The 23,396-nt window shown below is 32.6% G+C and overlaps 1 protein-coding gene across 7 annotated transcripts; it reads right to left on the bottom strand.

Moving 5' to 3' along the window:
* Positions 1-45: 45 nt before the first annotated feature.
* On the bottom strand, positions 46-22,781 carry LOC126776310 (tubulin monoglutamylase TTLL4-like). Of its 7 annotated transcripts, XM_050498730.1 has the most exons (17): positions 21,909-22,780; positions 21,465-21,818; positions 20,966-21,215; positions 13,983-14,170; positions 13,003-13,196; positions 10,943-11,020; positions 9,886-10,134; positions 9,479-9,753; positions 8,977-9,184; positions 8,720-8,846; positions 7,799-8,018; positions 7,510-7,623; positions 7,106-7,204; positions 6,542-6,749; positions 6,033-6,100; positions 4,592-4,649; positions 1,874-2,021 (listed from the first exon to the last, which is right to left on the bottom strand). In XM_050498730.1, exons 1-17 carry the CDS (start codon positions 22,286-22,288, stop codon positions 2,017-2,019), a joined length of 3,075 nt encoding a protein of 1,024 aa, XP_050354687.1. In that variant the 5' UTR covers positions 22,289-22,780; the 3' UTR covers positions 1,874-2,016. The 7 variants fall into 7 exon arrangements, with proteins under 7 accessions (XP_050354681.1, XP_050354682.1, XP_050354688.1 ...); XM_050498724.1 differs by lacking the exon at positions 4,592-4,649 and having other exon boundaries at positions 46-2,053; positions 21,909-22,781; XM_050498726.1 differs by lacking the exon at positions 4,592-4,649 and having other exon boundaries at positions 1,705-2,021.
* Between the last annotated feature and the right edge of the window lie 615 nt (positions 22,782-23,396).

Here is a 23,396-nt window from a genome sequence, read left to right as displayed (position 1 = left end):
TTTAATAATAAAAAATTGTAAGAGGAAATAAAAAAAACACCTAAACACTAATTAAACGCGTATATATTTATTATTAAGTTGTTCAGCTTGAGTAAACGCAAAATCATTAAGAAATTGCTCAATTTGATAGCCTGACATCTTTGGTTGTAACAATTTTAAAACTATTTTATAACTGTGACCAGAAATAACCGATATCGTGACATGCTTATAAAAATCGAGGTTTCAAAACCGAAGGTAAAAAATCAACTGCCCAAAGTATATGTAGTTAAAAGTAACAAAAAAAAAATAACATTAGTCGTACAATAAAATATGTTCGGAGAAAATAATCTATCAACATGTACCGATGAAGACGTCAATACAATAAATTAGGACCAATAATATTTTCTCCCATCTTCCAAAATTATTTTAATGTAAATAAACCATGTTCAAATGCAAATAGTAAACACTAATTTTTTGTACTGGCGGCTTCAAACATATAATTTCAAGGACATCATTACAAATAAATACGCAGCCTTAATTAAAATATCCTAAAACACAATCCATAAGGTATACAGCATATTAACTTTTTTTCGCAAAAGGAATGAATACTATTGACATCAAAATTGAAATCGATTATTTTAATACCATGATATATACACATACAATTTAAATCGATTCTAATCGAACATCTGAACACGATTCGATGACATCACAAGCTTACCACGATCCACTAATCTAGCAACACTAGGTATACAATGAACACATTGTAATAATTTTTAAATACATATTGACAAACCAGACATTCCTTATATTAACATAATCAAATGCAATTTATTTTCGACGTTATTTTTTTCAAAGTATAAGACGAGTTCTATGTTAAATATTTCATGACCTTATACTTGAAATTTATTTGACATCAAATTTTTTCTCTTCGTATAATTATTTGTTTGGATTATAATGAAGTAAAATAAGGAATGTCAAAATATTATAAGACGGAGTGGTTTGATATAATCTTATTAATTTTTATCACTGCAACTTCTATTTAACTATATATTACTAAAGATAATTAAGCTCCTGTCTATCTTATAAACTGGAGCACACAAGGCGTGTCGCGTGCCAAACAACGGCAGCAGTTAACAACAGTGAGGCCATGTAAAAAATATTCTAACAAGAATTTAAAGTAATAGGAATCCCCAGTAAACACGGGGCCTTGGACTCACAGCCGTTAGGTGTAAATGCCAATTGCACTTACAAACGTTATTGCTTGCGACAGAAACGCGTCGTGTGTTCTAGTCAAAGACCCACATATAACAGTGTATGTTACTATTTATTTGTCTTCCCTTATATTATACCTTCTTTCAATTTAAAACCTTTTTTTTTAATAGTCAAACTTTAATCGCATTAACAGTAAACATGAGTAAGAAGCAGAAATTTGCCAATTATTTGGATTTTATATTTTAATTTGCAATCGATTATGCTAAGACACATCTTTTCATAAAACAGGAACTAGTGCGCTTTTGAGTCGAATATTTGGCTCAAGTATGACTCAAGTAAAACATTTTGCAGCACAAGTTAATGATAAACTTAAAGGTACTCGTCGACGGCTACATTAAATTTTGACAGTTAGTCGATTTGGCTATGTATTTTATAAAGCTAATACGTGCCGCATTACATTACAATATTTGATTATTAAAATCAGCAGAAAGTATAAGCTGGCACAGGCCACGTGTCAGTAATGTTCTTTTTCGTCGCATTCGTTCATGTTGAGGTCGGTGCGCGGAGGTGACGGGGGTGACGGCAACGGTGACGGCGAAGGTGACGGCGGCGACGGTGACGGTGACGCGGCCGGCGCGGTGCTAGGCGCGGGGCTGCACCGCGGCGGTCGGCGCGAGAGGGGGCGCGCGGGGCAACGAGTCCGCACAGGCGCGCGGCGGGCCTGCGGGGGTGAGGGGCCCGAGCGAGACCGCGGAGGCCCGCTCCGACGCGAGCGAGGGCACAGAGGGCCTCTCCGAGGCGGGCGGCGACGGCGCGTCCACGTCATTCTGCAACGATCCAACTGCTGAGCCGCCGCCCGCTACAACACCGGGAGTGGAGCGGGAGATGGAGCGGGGCGGGGAGGGAAGGGGGGCACCGTTACTCACTCGCTAACCTGCCGCCTTACTACCGTCACTGTCCAGCGAATATATTCAATTCGGGTGGAGCCCGATACGACAGACTCAGGTCTTTGAATATAATTTAGTCAAATAAACTATGAGAAGCTAAATTACTTCTATTTAGAAGAATAACACGTTTTTTCTAAAAACTGTCTAAATCTAGATGGACAGTCAACGGTCGGTAAAACGGCATTTGTGGTCTACGTTTGTGCTGATTTAAATATAGTCAAAATACTTAAAACAATAACTTATATATTACTTACTTATAGTATTTAGATATATTTAATGCTAAAGCAATTTGTCTAAATGAGAATGAATACAAAATAAAGCGAATAATGAATGATTATACTTTGGTGTAAAATATGGAAAAATATAGGAAAGTAAATATTACAAAATGTAGGAGAGGTATATGTTAAGTCCATTTTTATATTTAATAATATAATTATATATTTAACTACAAATTATAACCTATATCAAATATATAAAGTATAATAGTTTAAAAAAGCATAAGACTGTAAATGTCTCAATACTTTGGAATAAGACCTTTTCCTTTTTGAGAAGATGGTTCGGAACTAAAACCACCTCACTGTTCGAATTCATGTGTTAGTTGGGTATCCACTATATACAGTTGGTATATATATATATATATATATATATATATATATATATATATATATATATACATACTATATATATATATATATATATATATACTATATGTATATATATATATATATATATATACTATATGTATATATAGCAGAATGTACATACGACACATACAATATATCAAGATATCCTTACAATGTCTTTAATTTTGTTTGAACCAATTAATTGTTTAATACAATCTCGGCTCTCGATGAAACATTGACGAATCAATTAATTAAAAATTAGTGACAACAAAATGTAAGAGCTATATATAATAATAGATATAACATATTTCGTTTCGATAATAAGATGAAAACGCAGCACATTTCGCGAGTTAAATGGTGCATGATGTTAGTGTATAGCAAGCATATAACCGAAAAAAGTATGAACAAGAAAGAGGGTGAATGATAATGATAACAAAAATAAAAAGTAGACAAGAGTCGCACATCTTGATAAATAAACCAAAAGCTATTATAATATAAGGCTTTTGTATTTTTTAAATTATATATTACAAAAATGCAATAGCAGAAACTTGAAAAAAATTAAGATCGAATATGCGACTTTCCTCCTAAAATGATCACAACTATTATTTAATTATTGAGACTATATTTTATAATACAGACAAAAAAATCAATCCATCTATAAAGTCTTTATTTAATAAATATTTTATTATATGAAGACTTTTTAGAACCAACCAACTACAAAACCCTTTGTCTATTAATGTATGATATAAAACACATTAATTGCTATTTTCAATACATAAACAACAATTGTCCGTTTGTTGGGATTCATTTGAAAAAAAAAAACGGGTATCTATGAATTGAAAAGCATATTCAAGCTCAAGTTATGATATATTACAAAAAATAATAATAAATAGCATATAATGATAATATGTGTATAGATAAATAGGTTTTACATATAAAAAAAATATATTCAAACATGAATATTGTAAATGAGCTATCTTCCTAAATATAAAACTCGTATGAAAATGTCCTATTAACCGACTTTAACATCTACAAAAAATTAAACTGCACAATAATCAATAACAAATATATGGACCACAACACATTTTAGCGTTTAAACAAAACTTGTATTACCTGTTACAATGATGATGAAGATAATAAAACTGTTAGGTCATATACATTTCCTAGCTCCCGAAACGTAGCCGACTAAAAAATAATACATTACATAATAACTAAATAATTAATAAACAACATCGGCTCTCATTAAATACACTATGTATATAGCTTTTACGATTTCTATTTTTTGAAAATAATATTTTATCAATTACAATAAACTACTATATTATGTAACTACATTGAAATTACACCTTTACATATTTTACTTTATACAAACTATTTTTTGTTCTATTATAATACGAAATTCTAAAAAAAGTTACCATTATTAAATTAAGTTAAATTTAAAATTCGAACACATTGTCAATGAAGTATTCAAGGGATACACATTTTGATCCAATCATGCATTCTATAAATGTTCATTTGGTTGCTTTTACAATTAAAACGATTAACAAAATAACATATCAACAACAATATGCAAATATACAAGTTCAAATACCCGGATCTAAAAAATAAAACAGTGTTCCATTAGCTTTCGTATTTATATCGTTCAAACGTTCTAGCACTAACATTGAGGTATCTAGCTTTTAATGTCTATATTCAAATATCGAACTGCTATTATTGTCTATGGCAGCCCTAGTGGTTCCATTAGCTGTGTACAGATACAAAATACTAAGGTGGTCGCTCGAGTCGACGTTGCCATATTTTCTCGGCCGTTCCTATCTACGCACTTACTGTGAGCGACGTGTTTACAACCCAAGTACGCTCGCCTGAGCGCATTTGTGACTTTGCCCTGACAGCCACAACAAAAACGTCTTAATATTCATGCTAAGGCTGACGAATTCCAAAAAAAGACAAAATTTAATTTCATTATTTTACAAATATATAGATGCAAACGATATTAACGTGATGAATATTCATTTAAAATATTATATATTAAGTAGCATATTAAATAATATAAAATACCGGAAATTTACAATAATAAGATTTGATACTACACCCTCATATTATCATATTATCTTGAAGATACACCTATCGTGAAATGTGAATACTTTTTCTCTTAAAAAGCTAGTTGATTGAGGTCAGTTGATTATATAAAAATTGACAAAAAGGGCAAAAAGTCATGCTTGAACTGAAAATATCTCACCACACTAACTCCGGTTTTGGCCTGCAATTATAACACTCTTTGACTTATTTCCTAACTCATTAACCTATCCTACGATGGCAGTGATTTCTTTATAACTTTATCTCGAAAAATAATATATAAAATTTAATATAAAACACATAATTAATATGAAAATATATATAAATATAAAGTAAACATATAAAATAAACATACAAAATATATTTGTTTATTTTCAATCTTCACTTCTGTTGGTGTTACCTAATGACAAAAAAATAATATATTAACTTAAAAAATACTCTATCGTTTTTTTTTTTCAATATAGAAAAATGAGTATAATGTTTCATTAACTATTATGTTTTCGTTATCAAAAAAATACGATGCCAGTCAACATAGGTCATTTTTAAGTGTGAAATATGATGAAACTTCATCTGATTAGACTAAATTTAATAAATAAATGAATATTTTTTTATCCTAGTGAAGATTGAAAATGATACATACATACAATATACGAGACCATAACCAAATCCCAATATGATAAATAAATAATATGTATATATGAAGAACGGCATTAGAAGAGGAAAACGCGTTACTCCACGCTGATGTTATTAAACATATTTTATTAAAAAATATTTAGGAGAAAATAACATTTAAGTAAAAATTATATTTATCGTACAACATTGAAATATCATTTTCGATTCGGAATATATTTGTGTGCTGAAAGTAATTAAGTATTTACGGTAACAATTAAAAATAATTGTTTCATATTTAACATATTCTCGATATAACAGGATAAGTGCTTGTACGATAATATATAAACCAAATATTATTATGTAAAACCAACTATTATGCGATGAATATTCGAAACAATCGTTTTGATTTCAGTTTCGCGTTGGGTCATTGCGAAAATTAAGCAAAGAGATTGATGTTTGATTTCGAGAAATTCATACGCATTCGAACATTCCCGGGCAAGTAATCGTTTAATGACATGAGCGTGAAGTGTGCATGTACGTGTGCGTGCGCGTGCGTGCGCGAACGTGCAGGGCTCGTTACCTTGAGCGGTACGCCCGGCGTCTGCAAATGGTAGCCCATGTCGCACAGTGCGCGTAGCAGTTCCACACCTGCCGAAGAAGACACATACGGTTGATTAAATTTATCTAATGCATCCGATTTGAGAACGACATTCCAAGGCAAGGGAGTGTACTCCCGATAACTTTTTAATGGACAAACCTGGGGTTTGAAGCCAGGTCCTCGGCCTTTTATCTAACCATAAGTTCAACGAAGCTGCATTTTACACTACTCAATAATACAATAACAATAATTGTAAACTTTTAAAACCTATTAATAAGTAAAAGAAAATATCATTGTACACATTTCTGCCAGAATTCGGACAAAAAGTTAGTATTTGTTATTGTAAAAGTTTAATGTCTGACAAATAATAGAATAAAGGTGTATCAAGGAATAATATGAGTTGTAGTTTCGGTAATATGTTAAAAGTGAAGACATAGGTAATTTATAACCCGAATTAAAAAAAGGCAAAAACAGTGAACTGTCGTACTCACCAGGCTCCCTGTCCTCCGCGTACCGAGTCTCCCAGGCGTCAAAGAGCCGGTTGTAGTACCTCGGGCCGGCGAGATAGGGCAGGTACTTGTGCGAGTGACGGGTCGGGAACACGCGCTGCAGGGCGCCGCTCTGCGTCAGCTCGTCCTCCGCCTGCAGCAGGTGGCGCACGTCGTCTGGCGTCAGCGTCGATAGGATGTCCCGGAGGTACTGCAAAGGCGCGTAATCATACTGTTATACTTTTTCATAATTAAGTTCTCCTAATCGGATTTCGGTCAGGTGGACGATCTCAACGGAGATAGCAGTTGTCGCAGAAAATATTATAATGCACCGATGAGAATGTCTCTCTTTTCTTTTACTATAACAGTCCGATGGAAACCTTTTACGACTTGAAAGAGTTCAGTTGCAGCACCGGCGTCTATACGTGCTTTCCGAGACAAGCAAATAAATATTGCGAACTTCCCGTGTGTAGCAGTAGTTGAGTCTCGAAACAGTAACACACGGCTTAGCGACTATAAAAATTAACGAATAAAATTTTTGGACAGCAGTAATAATCAATAGATTACCAGATCTCGATCTTCCATGTTTGTGTAGATAATATGTTTATCCCTCTCTTCTTTGGACAAATATACTGTATACAATCTACTGTCATATGGCAGCCCCGTCTGAAATGCAAAAACAAAAAGTGATTAAATCTTATATGTGAGATTATATAAAGTTGAGTGACAGATCAAAGTTCCATATTAGCACGGCCGCCACGAGCGGGCCCTTCACGTGTGTGTCGAGGTGTGTCAGTGTGTGCGTGTCCGCCACGAGCGGGCCCTTCACGTGTGTGTCAAGGTGTGTCAGTGTGTGCGTGTCCGCCACGAGCGGGCCCTTCACGTGTGTGTCGAGGTGTGTCAGTGTGTGCGTGTCCGCCACGAGCGGGCCCTTCACGTGTGTGTCGAGGTGTGTCAATATGTGCGTGTACCTGCTCGGCGCGCGGCACGTGGAACTGTGCGGCGTTGAGCACGGCCGCCACGAGCGGGCCCTTCACGTGTATGTCGAGCGGCGACGCACTGTGCAGGCTGGGCGAGATGTTCACCTACAGAGTACACAGGGTTATGTTAATTATATTCGTAACGCTAAATATTAGTTATACCAAAGAGGCAAACACAATGCCTTTAAATAACATTAATTTTCTTTGGCAAAAAATTATTAAAACATATTAAATAAAGACATTAATTTAAAATGTTAAATCCAAAAAAATATATACTCACCTCCAACAACCAAGGTTTCAGATCTTCGTCTAGAAGCACATCAATACCGAACAACTCGTAGCAGTTATATCTAGAAGTTATATTAGCTTTAGTTAACGAACTGATGCTAGCTTCGCCGGCTATAATAGTTTTGATAACTAAGTCCTTAATAGACTCCCACAACGCATTTATGTCTACATTCTGTTCAGTCTTGAGGTATTGAAAAAGGGTTTGAAGTGTCCTGTAAAATTTATTATTATAATATTAGTTGTGCATTCAAACACATTTGTTATCTAATTTACAAATATTATTTTTGGTAAAATTCAGTTTAAAACAAGAGTCCAAGGCAACAACTTCCGTAACAGCCTGTAAATATGCCACTGCTGGGCTAAAGACCTCCTCGCCTCTTTTTGAGGAGAAGGTTTGGAGCTTATTTCACCACGCTGCTCCAATGCGGGTTGGTGAAATACACATGTGGCAGAATTTCAGTGAAATTAGACACATGCAGGTTTCCTCACGAAGTTTTCCTTGACCGTAAAGCACGAGATGAATTGTAATCACAAATTAAGCACATGAAAATTCAATGGTGCTTGCCTGGGTTTGAACCCACGATCATCGGTTAAGATTCACGCGTTCTTACCACTGGGTCATCTCGGCAACAACTTACGTAATCTTATTAAAGGTCGATGTAATGAGAAATTAGAACAAATGAACTTAAATTTGGTTTAATAGTGGAATATGTAGTAAAATAGAACAAATATTATATTTTTGTAAATTAAAAAATTATATAGCTGAGCTAGTAAATTTTAAAACAAAAAATCCATGTATATTTTGCTTGCCTCGATTCTATTAACTCACAAATTGAGATATAAATTCTATATTCTACACGGCTTTATTCATATTAACATTTATAATATAATAAAAATATAACAACTTATTTACCATTTATGTCCTTCACAAGCCGCGAAATCTTCGTTCGGAGTATAATTTTTAGAGAGTCTATTTATTGAGTAATTTGTTAAATGCATGTATCTATCATTCAATGACGACAGCTCATCGTTGTATTTTACTGAAAAACAATATACACATATACTTTAACAACTTTTACTTAACTTTCAACAAAATTCCATTTATGCATTATTTATTTTACCTGTCAAAATTTAATGTTTAATTTATTTTTATTGAAAGTATAATCTTACCCGAAGCAAACCTAGCTAACCCATCTTTATACAAATATATTCGTAACGGGTGTACTGACGTCACGAGCACGTACAATCTCAGATCGAACTTGCTACCATTGATCAAGTATGGCTTCGATACGTAACGCTGAACAACCACCGGCTTCTTTTTGGGTATTTGAGTCCATCGAGATACAACTTTGATACCAGTCCCACGGGCTGAAGCGGGCTAGAAATAAATAATAACGATGCTAATAAATCATACTGGCAAAAGTATACTTTTCTCAATCGTTAATCATTAGATAAATATAATTAGGAAGTCTTATATTGTATACAACACAAAGTAAAGGAATACAGAAGAGCTTAACATAATAAATATGGTTGTACAATAAGGCTGACATATGTTGATAAATTTTACTTTGACTTTTTTTTTAAGTAAATGTTATGCTTTTATTTATAGCAAATTTCTTTCAATATGTAATGAAAGTAATTCCTACGAAAATTACAATTAACGAATACTTACAGGTTTTATAATCCATCTTTCGTTGTTAGCGGCATATTTTTCCCAATCGTGCTTCAATATCTTCAAATCGTGCGGCAGAACGTAGGTTTTAGGCATTATACCGAACTCAGCGACGCCATACTTCGACGCTAACTTCTGAAGGTTCCGCCAAAGTCGATCCTTGCGACCGATTTGAAAAGTGCCCGGGAAATGGTTCATCTTCTGTCCGTCTTTAATGGCTCGAAACATTATCGATTTCATATGTTTACCCCATATGCCTATCCAATCTACAGTTTCTAAAAATGTTAACACTATATAAATGCAAAATAGATATATTTAAATAATATAATAGATTTAAAGGATAAATGATATATTTGCTACTATCCTATATTAAATTTTCTCACTTTACATATTAAATAAAACAATACCTTCTTGAGGACATTCCGCTGTATCACACTCGCTCTTAACTAATCTAAATCCGGAATTCGTCAAAGTTTTCTTAACAACTATTGGAGTTATGGTCGTCAGCTTCCACTTAAGATGTTTCTGAATGGCGTTTGGTATTTTGAGTGGAACTGTCTCATCGTGACTAATGAACTTCAGATAAGGCGGTACTCGAGGGAAGAGTGATGATCGGAGACAACTGGTCAGTGACTCCGGTAAACTTGGAGTTGATTCTGTAAAAAAAAGTATATATAACATTTAAAAAAAAAAACTTTTCAATTACATTTTGTTTCAATTTCTAATTTAATAAATTCGAGGTATACATATAAATAACTATTTTTATGCAACAAATATGTAAGCTAAATCAGTTACTAAATATATTATTTGAAATATATGCTCTCAGAATAAGCCAAAAGCCGCCAACGCGCACTAAGGGGAGAGGACATAAGTCACACCCAAATAGTGTGATTTCACGGATTGGCGTGTGTAACATTAGCACATACAACGGGTTTGAAGTTGGTTGCGCTGTCAATTTTAATTTAACTATGCCGTCTGTGACTTTCCAAATTACAAAATCACAATAAAAATCACAGCTTCATATTGTATCTGTTAGCCAGATATAAATATATTAATTATTTAATATAATAATTTATTTTATGGTCAAAGTCACGTCCATCATGAATACGCTCGAGCTAGCAACATTCAGCGGGTGAGGAGGTGCGGAGCGTAAATGCGATCGAAAGCGGATTCTGGCTTATTCTGTGTCCGAGTCTATACTACATATAAAACGTATTTTCATTTTCAACAATAATAATAACAAACATTATAATTCTGTGTGTATGTATATATATATATATATTGTGAAAGATTATTTTGTAATTTTAAAATAGTCTAGCGCGAATGTGGAAATAAATTATCACTATTTTAGACTATAAATGTCGTAAGCTATGATTCATAGTGATACAGCAGATTAGCTAAATTTATCAACTTTAAAGCCAAATTTATTGCAGTATAAACAATTTTCATCAAATTCAGTGTAACCTTTCCGTATCGCTATTGTTCTGAAGGGATTAGTTGTGTGTAAAGCGGTCACAAATTGTTGATCCTTGTTAGGTTTCTCTGTAAAACACAAACGTTGATATATGAAATATCATTACTACAATATGTGCATTCAACAATGTTACAATTTATTTTTACACTATGATGAATAAATATAAAATAATGCCATAAAGATTACACAATATAAAAATCTTATAACATGAATTATGACTATTTAAATATATAAATGGGTGTCTGAATGTGTGTGTTGAGATTAATATAATTTTTTTTTTTATTTAGAATAGGAAGGAGGAATGAGCATATGGGCCACCTGATGGTAAGTGGTCACCAACGCCCATAGACATTGGCATTGTAAGAAATGTTAACCATCGCTTACATCACCAATGCGTCACCTTGGGAACTAAGATGTTATGTCCCTTGTGACTGTAATTACACTGGCTCACTCACCCTTCAAACCGGAACACAACAATACCAAGTACTGTTGTTTTGCGGTAGAATATCTGATGAGTGGGTGGTACCTACCCAGACGAGCTTGCACAAAGCTCTACCACCAGTAGTAATATGTATTTAATGTATTAGTCACTGGCTTGCAACCAATATCTCACTGGAGAACATATGCCATTACCTTATTTACTTTCAAATATTAATTATATATTATGTTTAAATAAGTTTAAAGTCAAAATTGTTTAAGAATTTCGTCTGATATTTTATAACTTGCGTCATTTGTTGCTTTTTTTTAAAACATCTTAAAAATAAAATTCCCAATGCCACGAATATTTCACACAAAACAATTGAGAACAAATAAATGAATGTTTTTAATTTCGAATACCATTAATTTTTCAACCTTGTTGTTGAAAATTGTTTTCACCTATGTTGCCAGCTTTGAAAATTATCAAATCTATTTTTTTTATTACAAGAACGCGTTGCGACCTTGGAATAGAATAGAATATTTTATTTAAATATATAATTATTTTTATCCATTTAGAAACTACGCTATTAAACTACATGTATAATAATGTATGTCACCAGAATGTGTACGCGGGACTTACTGCATCTTATGTGGGGTCCATATATTTTTACGATCACTACCATCTATTTACCATTTCAAGTTAAGTAACAATTTAATAATATAAATTTTCTCGAATAGTTTTATCGTTTTATGGCTAATTTGGTAATATACCCAAGTTAATATCATTTCCTAAACAGAGAGGGTGGCCAGAAAGAGTAATACGATGACCAAATTTGTTTCGAGTCGCGTTTAATGCATTGCCTAAGGACAGATGAAATAGTTTTTTAGACAATTTTATTTAAATTTCCTTTGGCTTGAATATTGAATAATACTTTAAATATACGAAGTAATATACGAAGTTTAATAAGTTATCTTAATCAATTTAAGTTTAACTGCTGTTTTAGCTCAATAGGCGTATGAATGCATAAGGAGACCAATAAATTGAAGTTCAGCTATCGTTTAGGATATAGAAATAGTAATTTGCCTGCGCAGTTGGCTAGTCTTCTTTGAGAAAGGCTGTCATGGCCACATCGATTAGGTGGAAATCATCATAATAAAATATCAATAGACAGATTCCCTGATATAGCCGAGATGGCCTAGTGGTTAGAACGCGTGAATCCTAATCGCCCGGGCCAGTACCACTGAATTTTCATGTGCTTAATTTGTGTTTATAATTCATCTCGTGCTTGACTTGAGGAAACCTGGATGTGCCTAATTTCATTGAAATTATGTCACATGTGTATTCTGCCAACCCGCATTGGAACAGCGTGTTGGAATAAGTTCCAAACCTTCTCCTCAAAAAAGAGAGGAGGCCTTAGCCCAGCAGTGGGACATTAACAGGCTGTTACTGTTAGTGTAGATTCCCTGCTTTTACTATTAAGTGAAGTAAATACATATCTTACATAATACAATATAACACGAGGGATCTAAAACATTGTACATCTGTCGTAGGATTTAAAACGTGAAAGAATAACAAACAAACAAAACTCACTTTCGGAGTTTTTGTTTTCCAAATATATGTAACCAATCTTACCTTTCGATGGTGTTTTCTTAAGAGACACGACGGTTCCATTGAGTTTGCTAGTCAACTTGATCATAGAGTTCTGTTCTATATCGCTCTTTATTGGCACGGGGAGCTTTTCTTGTTTCTCTATGACTGTCACTGCATCTGTTTCCATCCGCCATGTCTCCAATGTCGGATCTGGTGACGGTGAACGGCTGTGGGAACTGTAAAACGATAATGGTTTTATATTTGTTTTAAATATACCTTTGATTGAATACAAGATTTGATTCATTTTTATATATTATTATAAGAAATCGTATTACAAAATGTGTTAATAAAGAAACAATACTGGTGGTAGGGCTTTGTGCAAGCTCGCCTGGGTAGGTACCACCCACTCATCAGATATTCTACCGCAAAACAGCAATACTTGATATTGTTGTTTTCCGGTTTGAAGGGTGAGTGAGCTAGTGTAATTACAGACACAAGGGACATAAAATCTTAGTTCCCATGGTTGGTGGCGCATTGGCTATGTAAGCGATGGTTGACATTTCTTACAATGCTAATGACTAAGGGCGTTTGGTGACCACTTACCATCATGTAGCCCATATGCTCGTCCGCCATCCTATTCTATAAAAAAACAATAGTAATACTATAAAAGTCCTACTGCAGAGCAAAATCTTCCTCTCCTCTCAAGAAGGGGTTTTGGAGGTTATTCCACTACGCTTCTCTAATGGGGGTTGGAGGATACCCATGTGGCAGTATTCTATCCAACACACGAGTTTTCCTAAGATGTTTTCTTTGATAGGATTATTGAGGACGAAAGTTTAGAAATTAGAAATACAAATCACGCGGTTTTTGAACATAGAATCTTTTGAACTATTGATCGCAACATCGATGCTGAATCATGCAAAATATTTGCATAGCATGCTTTAAATTTTTGTGAAACCTTCCTAAACCGTTCTATTTTGATAGTTGTCCAAAATTTCTGACATTATTATTAAAAGACTCACTCATCGGCCTCCCCATCGACTCCGTTACATTCCCTACTGCTAATCTTCATCTTAGTGACCTTCGCTTTCGTCTTAGTCTTCTTCTTGGTCTTGACGGGTTTCTTCGCAGCAGGTATCGCAGTCACCGAGCTGACGGGCAGCGCGGGGCTGACCGCGGGCCGTGTAGGCGTATGAGTATCTTGGCGAGGCTGGTGATAAACAATTACGCAAAGATTACAAAAAGAGGTTATATACGTCACAAATACTTAATAAAAGAATACAAATATATTTAAGTACCTAAACAGTTTATATAAAAACTGGATATGATAAATAAAAATGATTAAAGTTTTGATAATTTGTCTAAAACACAATTACAGATGTTATATGAAGCATGAATATTTTGAGTAATTTTGGAGTTCATTACACTACACTACTCCACTGCGGATTGGTAGATAAACATGAGGCAGAAATGTTTTCGTCACATAACCTGCATGTGACGATGTTTTCTTCTCACGATGTTTTCTCTAGGCGATTATTAGATTATTTTTAGAAAACATTTTCTAGAATAAGCACAATTATTTTGAATTGGCTAAGATCTGGGTAAACGCGTAATATTGCTGAGATCTTGCACTTTGTCTTCATAAAATATTGTATTGGAAAGGTGACAAAGCCAGTATTCCGTATTTTATTTGATTTTGAACACTGAAATAGCGCTAAATTATACGCGCAGGTATGAAGTGGAAATAGTTACTATTATATTTATCTAAATATTGGGACACTTGGCTCAAATACACAACAAAATTCACCGCAATATTTCTTAAATTCCACATGCCAGTTAAAGAGCTTTATTGGAAAATAAAGGAATTTACAAAGACGAGTAACGGGTTGATACCGTCGAATGTGGTTGACATTGTCAATCAACAGCACCTTGAACTGGAATGATTAGCCATACAGTTTATACAGAGTATTTTAGAGAGTATTATTTATATATATTTTAGGAATATTTACAAATGAGCCATCTTTTTTTATAAGTGCTTAACTTAGCTTGCGGAAATTGTATAAAATTGCGAGAAATATGGACTAGTCCTAAACTATCGGACTTATGTACGTTTCTTAGCGGATAATTAGTGAAACAACGCTGTGTCTTCTTCTTTCGAATGTCAAATCAATAAAGAAAGAAAGAGCGAAATTAGTGTTGAACTAAACGGCCACTAAGATACTTTTATAAGTAAGTGTTTTTAAAAGATGTTATATACTTTGTGTCCGTAATTTAATACACAGCAATACATCGTAAATATGAGTGGGCGGATGGTACCCACCAGGCAGGCTTGCACAAAACCTAACCACCGGTTAGACAAAGTATATTATATAACTGGGTATTTTGTAATGTTTGCTTTACATAAACTATTTTATTTAATAATGTTATAGGCTATATACCTTCAGTCTATGACACTACGGAACAGAATTATAACCATGACCGTGCAAACTGTACAAATATTTAGTTAACAATGTCCGTGGTTATGTTCTATCCTCATATTCTAGTGTAACCACGAGGCATCGATTGGCACAGCTATTAATATTATAAAACTGGAGTGTTTGTGTGTTTGAAAACGGTATTATCTGAAACTACCAGCTCGGTTTTAAAAAGTTCTTTATTGAAAAAGTTAAGTCTAGGCTTAAGAACTTAACGCTACAACCATCACGAGCTGAGCAGTGACCGTAAATTTCGCAGATTTTTCTCAAATGTGAGGTGATTCTTTTCGTTATAGTTAGAGTAATATATTGAACAAAGATTTAACAAGCAAGTATAATCCGAATTAGACACGTAAACTATGTTTGATTGGTCAGCATAACGCTGATCTCGAAAAAGATGAAAACATTACTGTTAATTGATGGGTTTATTTTTCAGTTTAAGACTATGGCGGAGCAAATATGTCCAAATGTATAAATCTATTATTATTATTTATACTAAAATAAAAAAAAAATCGTTAAGCGTTGTTATTGCTAATTTCCAATTTGTATTGCTTTATTTTATTTTCCGAACTATACAGAATACTTACTTAAGACAAGAATATTATTAAAAAAATCACGTGATAAAAAATAGAACGTCTCGATTATTTTAAAAGAATATTCAAAATATAGACGGTTTTTTAATAAGCGATTTATATAAAGAAATCGCGTATACCGTACATTGCTATGGGTCTTATTAAATAGTAATATTATAAACACATGAGAAAGTTTATATATTTATAACCAACTAACGTTAACTAACTCTAAAAAAAAAGGTACAAACTCATTTTATTTTTAATTGAAATATATATTATAATCATTTTAAATTACGACAAGCGGAGTTAGTAAATATTCATGATATTTCAAAACGTTTTAATATAACAATGAAGTAATTTTCTAACTTATAACAATAAAAAAATTTAATAGTATTGTAAATCCTTATTTAAAAAAAATGTAGAATGATAAGAGCACTTACTATTAAATTATCAGTAAATTGAAAACACGTTACTACCGTGCTTGCCACGTGGAAAGCGTTAAACAGGTTAACAATAAAGCAACACTTTAGTTGGTACAGAAATAGCCACGAAAAAAATATATATATTAATACAACAATTTACCAGCGCTGCGCAGTTCCGTTTCACGGATGCCTTTGGCAACCATCACTGGAACACCAAGAGAACCACTTTATTACTTATTTCACTGCACATACCGCACCTTGGATTCGTCAACGATCTTTTTTTAAACGTAACCGTAATCATGTCAAGGTTTCCGTGATTCGGATCCCGGTTTTTATGAATCCTGACGATTTTCGGATAAACGTATGAAGTTTCAAAGAAAAAATTTTTTAAATCCATGCAGTCGATCGATTAAGCATCGAAACGGTGTGGTGGTAAGGGTATTAATGCATCGTATTGACATTTCGTACATTTGGCATAACGCCCGGTCTCGTGAATCGCTACCGCAATAAGAGCCTGAACCCACTCACGTGTTCTAGTGGACTATCAGAGAATGTTTCGGTAAAAGATGCATCAAGTTCATTATGAATTTGACTATTTAAAGATTGATGATGTATGGAATTCGAAGGTGGATACGTCACGGCAGTCAAGTCACCCGTATTCGTCAATGGTAAGGAATTCAAACGCAGGCAAGTAACGACTGTTATTACCACCGTAAAATATGAACTCGTAAAATATCAACGAAGTGTAATCTTCGTAACAAGAATGTATTACGAATTTATTTTGCATTGTTATTATATTACTGATAAACATCAGTGAAATATTCCTATGATCTCGTAATTTCATTCACTGGATGATGATCTTAATCAAGTCCAAAATGGTAATCGCAATATTCAACAACGACGCAACGAATGCGAAGATTTGATATAAAAAAAAAGAAATTTATACTCTATTATATAACGCTATCGAAATATAAATAGCAGCAGTAACTGAAATCAGTTTGATCATGAAGATGGAAACAGAAGAAACAAATAATCGTTGCAAATTAAAACTTAACTGTTTAAATAAAATAAATAAATGATACGTAGTATATATAGATAAAAACGAAAAAAAACTTACAGAGTGACATAACTTTGATATAATATTTTTCAACGATGGCATGGTGATAATGAATGAGTCAATTCGACGATATCTGGACCACTATAATTAGCATTCGTAAACATGTTCATAGTCACTACTTGTTCAATATTTTCGTACCACAATGTAATCGTCTCGCATTAAAACCTGTCGTCACAACACTTCGCGGTAACATCGAAAATATCTTCGTGAAAAAAAAAATACTGAACTTCCGCAACACGATAGATGCGGCTTCGCGCTTGTGTAAACAATTTACATTGTGCGAAAATATGACAGGCCACCCACAAACGAGCGTATCACGAATTAAAACTCGTTTAAATTGAAAATAATGTAATATTAAAAAATAATGATAACGAAAAAAAAAATCTCAACTTATACTAACAATACGGGCAGTTTTGCATTTTTTTTTTAAATTTCGAACGTACATTTGCTGTCAGCTATCGCACGAGAATACACCCTTCCTTAATCGACTTGGTGGTAAATAAAAAACTACAACTGCTTTAACCCTTTCATGCAGCAATTTGTGCGTCAGTGTAGTAGTCCTTAATATACTTTTTATTATAACAATTTTACAACAATTATCTACCTTATTCAAATACCGATAAGGTTTATTGTTATTTGAACAAAACGCGTAAATATTTCGTAGGCGCCGTACTGGGATGTGCCAGGTGTTTAACGAACCGTGAAATCGCCTTAAAATACAACTTATAAAATCTAATTTTCAATGACAATAAGACTACCGCTAACATGCTAATTTAGTTTGAATATTTTATAATAAGTAGGCAGTGTATTTCTAGTATCGGACATAGCAAATATATCGAAACTCCTTACTTAAACGTTTATGTTAATCCGAGAAATAAAATTATTCATAACAAATATAGTATAAATAACAGTATTACCATTTTTTTCTATCTACAATAATCCTACAAACAACATAAATGCGAAAGTTTGTAAGAATGAGTGGATGGAACTTTGTTACTCTTTCACGCAAAAACTACTCATCGGATTTGGATGAAATTTAGATTAGAGATAGCTCATACAGCGACATAACACATACACCACCCTCCTTTCATACGCGAGCGTAGCCGCGGGCGGTAGCTATTAAAAAATAAAAAATAATAACGTGTATTTACTTTTAAACTTGCAAAGTTTCATTATTGAATACAATATATTAGTAGTGTGTCTACAAATTACTTCTAGCTACATATTGAAAGTTCACGAAATTCCCGAATACAGAAATAGCAATCGAGTATCTCAATATTATTTAGATTAATCAAAGAGGTCCAATGACACATGAATCTTGTTAAGATTTATGTGTTCAAAGATTATGTTTTGAAGTCTGTTACTTGGTGTTACATAGATAGATAAATCTAACACCAACTATGTATATTAAGTACTATCAGAAGACCTCGATGACAAACTAGAATAAGAATAGATTATTATTTAAGCATAAATATATAATAATATGTAAAAAAATATATGTAAAACATATTAAATATGTTATTAACTTTATCTTACTCGAAACGTGTGTAAACTGCCCTTTGTTAAATAATTAAAAATCGAAATATCAATTAAATTACTGATAGTCATGATAAAAATCACGAATTTACGATTATTATGTTAATTTATTATCTGTGTACTCTGAAATATTCAACATAGTAATAACTTTGGAGACTCATGTTATAAAAACGAATACTTCAATTGTCTTACTAATGATATAAATATAGTTAAACTGTAATAAAAAAATTATCTGTTCATGAAATATATTTTTTTTATAAATTTTGTGGGGATATTATTAATGAAAACTTTTTTTAAATAAAACAAAATAAGTTCTTATATTCGAAATGCCCAGGCATTTCGATTATAATTAATCAACTTAAAATACAATAAAAAGAAAGTATATGAGATAGCTGTATAAGAAAGCATAAAAAAATATATAAAGTAATAATATAAAAATAAAGTTTAATCGCTATCATTATAGCCTTACTACATTAGTAAGAAAATAAAAGAACTAAAACAAATATAGTCCCATCCTATTAATATATATTTTCAAGACATTTAGTTAATAAGGACTGGGTTTAAAAAATAATTAAATTAGTAAATTTAAGAAAATGGTTCTTTTTTTAGGCTTAAATCATATCAAATCTGTGGCTCAAAAAAATTTTAAACACGTATATTACGTAGTATTCATGAAGAAGAAAGAAAACTAAAATATCATTTGTATTTTAATTCCTATCTCCAGAATGATGGAATGAGACCTTGTAATCTAGTTATAAATACATATCTATTCAACATGATTGTCTTAATATTATGTGAATTATATATCTAATATATAATAGAATATTATTTTCTAAATTTATTATAAAAAATAATTGGCTTACTTATATACTTAGCAGTAAAAGTATAAGTATTAAGCAGTCCTTGAACAGGGTTTAAGAATTGTTGGCAAGTAAAAATTGGATCAGAAAACATTGAACTAAACATAATAATCTCCAGAAGGTTATGAGACAATAAATTTTAATTTACTTTTATATTAGCCTATTTTTTTTTTTATTATTTATTATTGGGATTATAAATGACCACTATAATGCTAATAAACATTTTTTTTTCTAAATAAAATTATATAATATTTTTATAGCAAATATGTATCGATAATTGAAATAGAATAAGACCAAAATCTCATAAAAATAACCTTATAAACCTCATACTAGCATGCTGATACTAATTATTGACGCTATAATATTTTCTGATATGGGTATTTTTGATTATGAATACACATTGATAGAAGTTTAAAAATATGGTGCCTTAACATAATATTCAAGCAAGTTTAGTAAGCATTGTCCATCGTCCATGATTATTTATATCTTAAAGTCACATGTCAAAAACCATAACCTCATAACTTATCATTGTTCTAGTTCATTATTCTCTCTATTATTGTCTACATCAATTTCTAAATGATTAATTAATATAAATCTTGTTAAAATATGAACAATTATCATAATAGAAATGTAAACAGTAAATAACAAGGCAGTAGTCTTATTACTAACTATTTGGAGATAGGGATTTGGGCAAGCCCGTCTGGGTAAATACGAGGTATGTGTACCCAGCACTCGTCACTTATAGCACCAAAGCAATACTGAGTATTGTTGTGTTCTGGTTCATAAGTGAGTGTGCCAGTGTACCAACTACAAGTACAAGGGAAATAATATCTAAATTGACAAGGTTGGTGCAAATTGACAATGTAAGAGATGGTTTATGTTTAACAATTCCAGTGTCTATAGGTAAGGCATATTATTATATACTATTATAATTTAGTATATATATTGTATACCATTCACTATCAAGTACTATCCTATTTCAAATAAAAAATAATAATAATATCAAGTTAGTAATGACACTCACCACTTCATCGGAAATATCATCAACTGTGTCATTATTGATTGCAGTGGTTCTTAAAATATGCATTTTGTATATATCCTCCTTTGGTGCTATGATAACTTTATCCCGACATGTACATCTTGAAGTCTTTGAGTATAACTGAGAATTTTTAGCTGGAGAATTGCCGAGAGCAGCAATTGCTGTACCATATGAATATCCTGTACCAGAATTATCTTTAGCCCGCTTCATGTTACTTGAGAGATATGACAAATGGCTGAAATCAGATATTCATTTTAAGATTTTGGGACAAGTATACAATTTCACATTACATTTAGAGCAAAGTTTATTAACTTATTTCTACTATTAACAATAACAATATTAAGGTATTTACATATTTGGTCACTATTTTTCAATAAATTAAGTGTTTTTTTAAATATTATTAAAGGGACTGTCAATTTGACAAATGATAAACATTAAACCAACCAGATTGTTTTAAATACTTTTGACAATACAATAAACTAACCTGTCATATCCTGGTATTGGAGAGCCTATGTGAAAACTACAATAAAAATTATCAGATTCACTAGAAGCCCTTTGCCTTCTTCTTCCTTCTAGAGATGACTTTGAATCCTGATATGATCTGTTTTTGGGTTTCTTAAGAATACTATGTGGTTGTGACTTTGGCAAGGGATTATTGAGTATTGATTTAAGAGGTTGTTTAGCCATTGTCACTTCCATCATATCTTGATCCATCTTCTCGAATAATTCTTCAACTTTTGGTAAGCGGCTATCATCAATCTTCGTGTTAGATAATGTAGTCACTAATAATGGCCTTGTTGGACTTGATCTATGATATTTAGTCCGTCCTGGTTGGTAACTAAAAAGGGGTATTGACATAAATTATTTAAACACTTTTTTAAGTGTATAGGCATATTAGGTTAGGAATTGTTATATTACTGTATCTTACCCATGATGAATATTAGTATCGTGAGACATTAGATAATCTCCGTTTTCAGCAGCCGGAAGGGAACACTCGTGATGAAATCTGTCGTAACAGAAATTGTGGCCGTTGTTTATAGTAAAGTAACTCTTGCTGGGTAGAGCACGATGATGGCGAGTAATGCTATCGGCGGAGCGGTGTGGCTCGCGCACGGCATCCTCGTACGGCGACCGATCAACGCCTTCACTGCGACAACGTCGCCTTAAAACCCTGGCAGGTTCACGTCCCGACCACTCAAAAAGCGATCCCAATTGATCACATGCGTCAAACCCGGCGTCGTAGCTTGGGCACGTTCGCGTGCCATCCATATCCGCACCTATACGTGATGCATCATCAAAAGTCCACATCAATTGTGTCACAACAAGAATTTCACAATTGCACTATTAATTTTGGTCTAAAATCCTCTGAACCATGGAAGTCCATGGAAGGCGTTGAGAAGGCCAGACGACGACAGCTGACAGATCACCATTTAACAATCACAAAACAACGTGCCAGCTCTCCCGCCAAAATTGAAAGGAACAATAAACTTTTTAATAAAAAAAAATCTATTCATATTTGGACAAAATGTCTTTTGTTTATAAGCATTGGCCAGATATTCAAATTCACTGTACACCGTTAATTTAACACATGTTAGTAGTAATGGCGATCGGGATATATTTTTTACAATTCATATTTCATCGTAAACAACGACAGGAAGTCAAAGTACTTTAAAGGTACATATATTTAAGTACGTTTTCAATCCAAAAGATATTATTTATTTTATTTATTTCTCGCTTTAAATTTTATTAGAAATTTATACAATAAATGAATTACAAAATCGAATCACAATAAAATTTCTTTGACGATCTTACTACGCCGCTACATGGCTAGAATAAAAAGACATTGATCTATTTTTTGTAGCGGTATCTTAAGATAGTATTTCAATGCGTATGAGAGGGAGATCCGATTGAATCTCTTTCGTGTCACTATATTCTTCATTTGTTAACCTTAAAAATACTATTTCTCATTCACCCAAGCGATTGATTATTAAATTAAATGTTACCATAATATATTTTACATATTTGTAAAAATATTATTTATACGAGAAATGTTTTTAGTTTAATCTCAGTTGATGATAATAATCGCATATATAGATGTAAATAAAGTAAGCTTGAATGTAATGTGTTTTGAGAACAGACAAATATTTTAAGTTAGTTATTTAATGCTAGTTATGATGTTTTTAAATATTTTTATAAGTGATTCTTGCTAAACCATTAAACAATTGAGTATTCATATTCATTTATAATTCTTGTACAAACACTATTGTTTAATTAAAAAATTGTTATCATCAGTAATCATCGACAGATTGGGAAATCAGAATATCATCGATCTCCATAGAAAGAATATAAGATTATTTAATCAACGATTCTTTTTATACGTCCATCTCAGAGACAAAAAATAAATAAAAATATAACT

The sequence above is a fragment of the Nymphalis io genome, chromosome 20, assembly GCF_905147045.1.
Source record: "Nymphalis io chromosome 20, ilAglIoxx1.1, whole genome shotgun sequence".
NCBI lineage: Eukaryota > Metazoa > Arthropoda > Insecta > Lepidoptera > Nymphalidae > Nymphalis > Nymphalis io.
This window is presented reverse-complemented; position numbering and strand designations above follow the sequence as displayed.

Excerpts from the sequence above, each read along its gene's own strand:
- LOC126776310 (XM_050498724.1), bottom strand. The coding sequence starts at position 22,288 with ATGTGGACTTTTGATGATGCATCACGTATAGGTGCGGATATGGATGGC. Across the intron at positions 13,197-13,982 it reads GTCGATGGGGAGGCCGATGA|TTCCCACAGCCGTTCACCGT; the intron begins GTGAGTCTTTTA and ends ATCGTTTTACAG. Across the intron at positions 9,754-9,885 it reads AGCGGAATGTCCTCAAGAAG|AAACTGTAGATTGGATAGGC; the intron begins GTATTGTTTTAT and ends TAACATTTTTAG.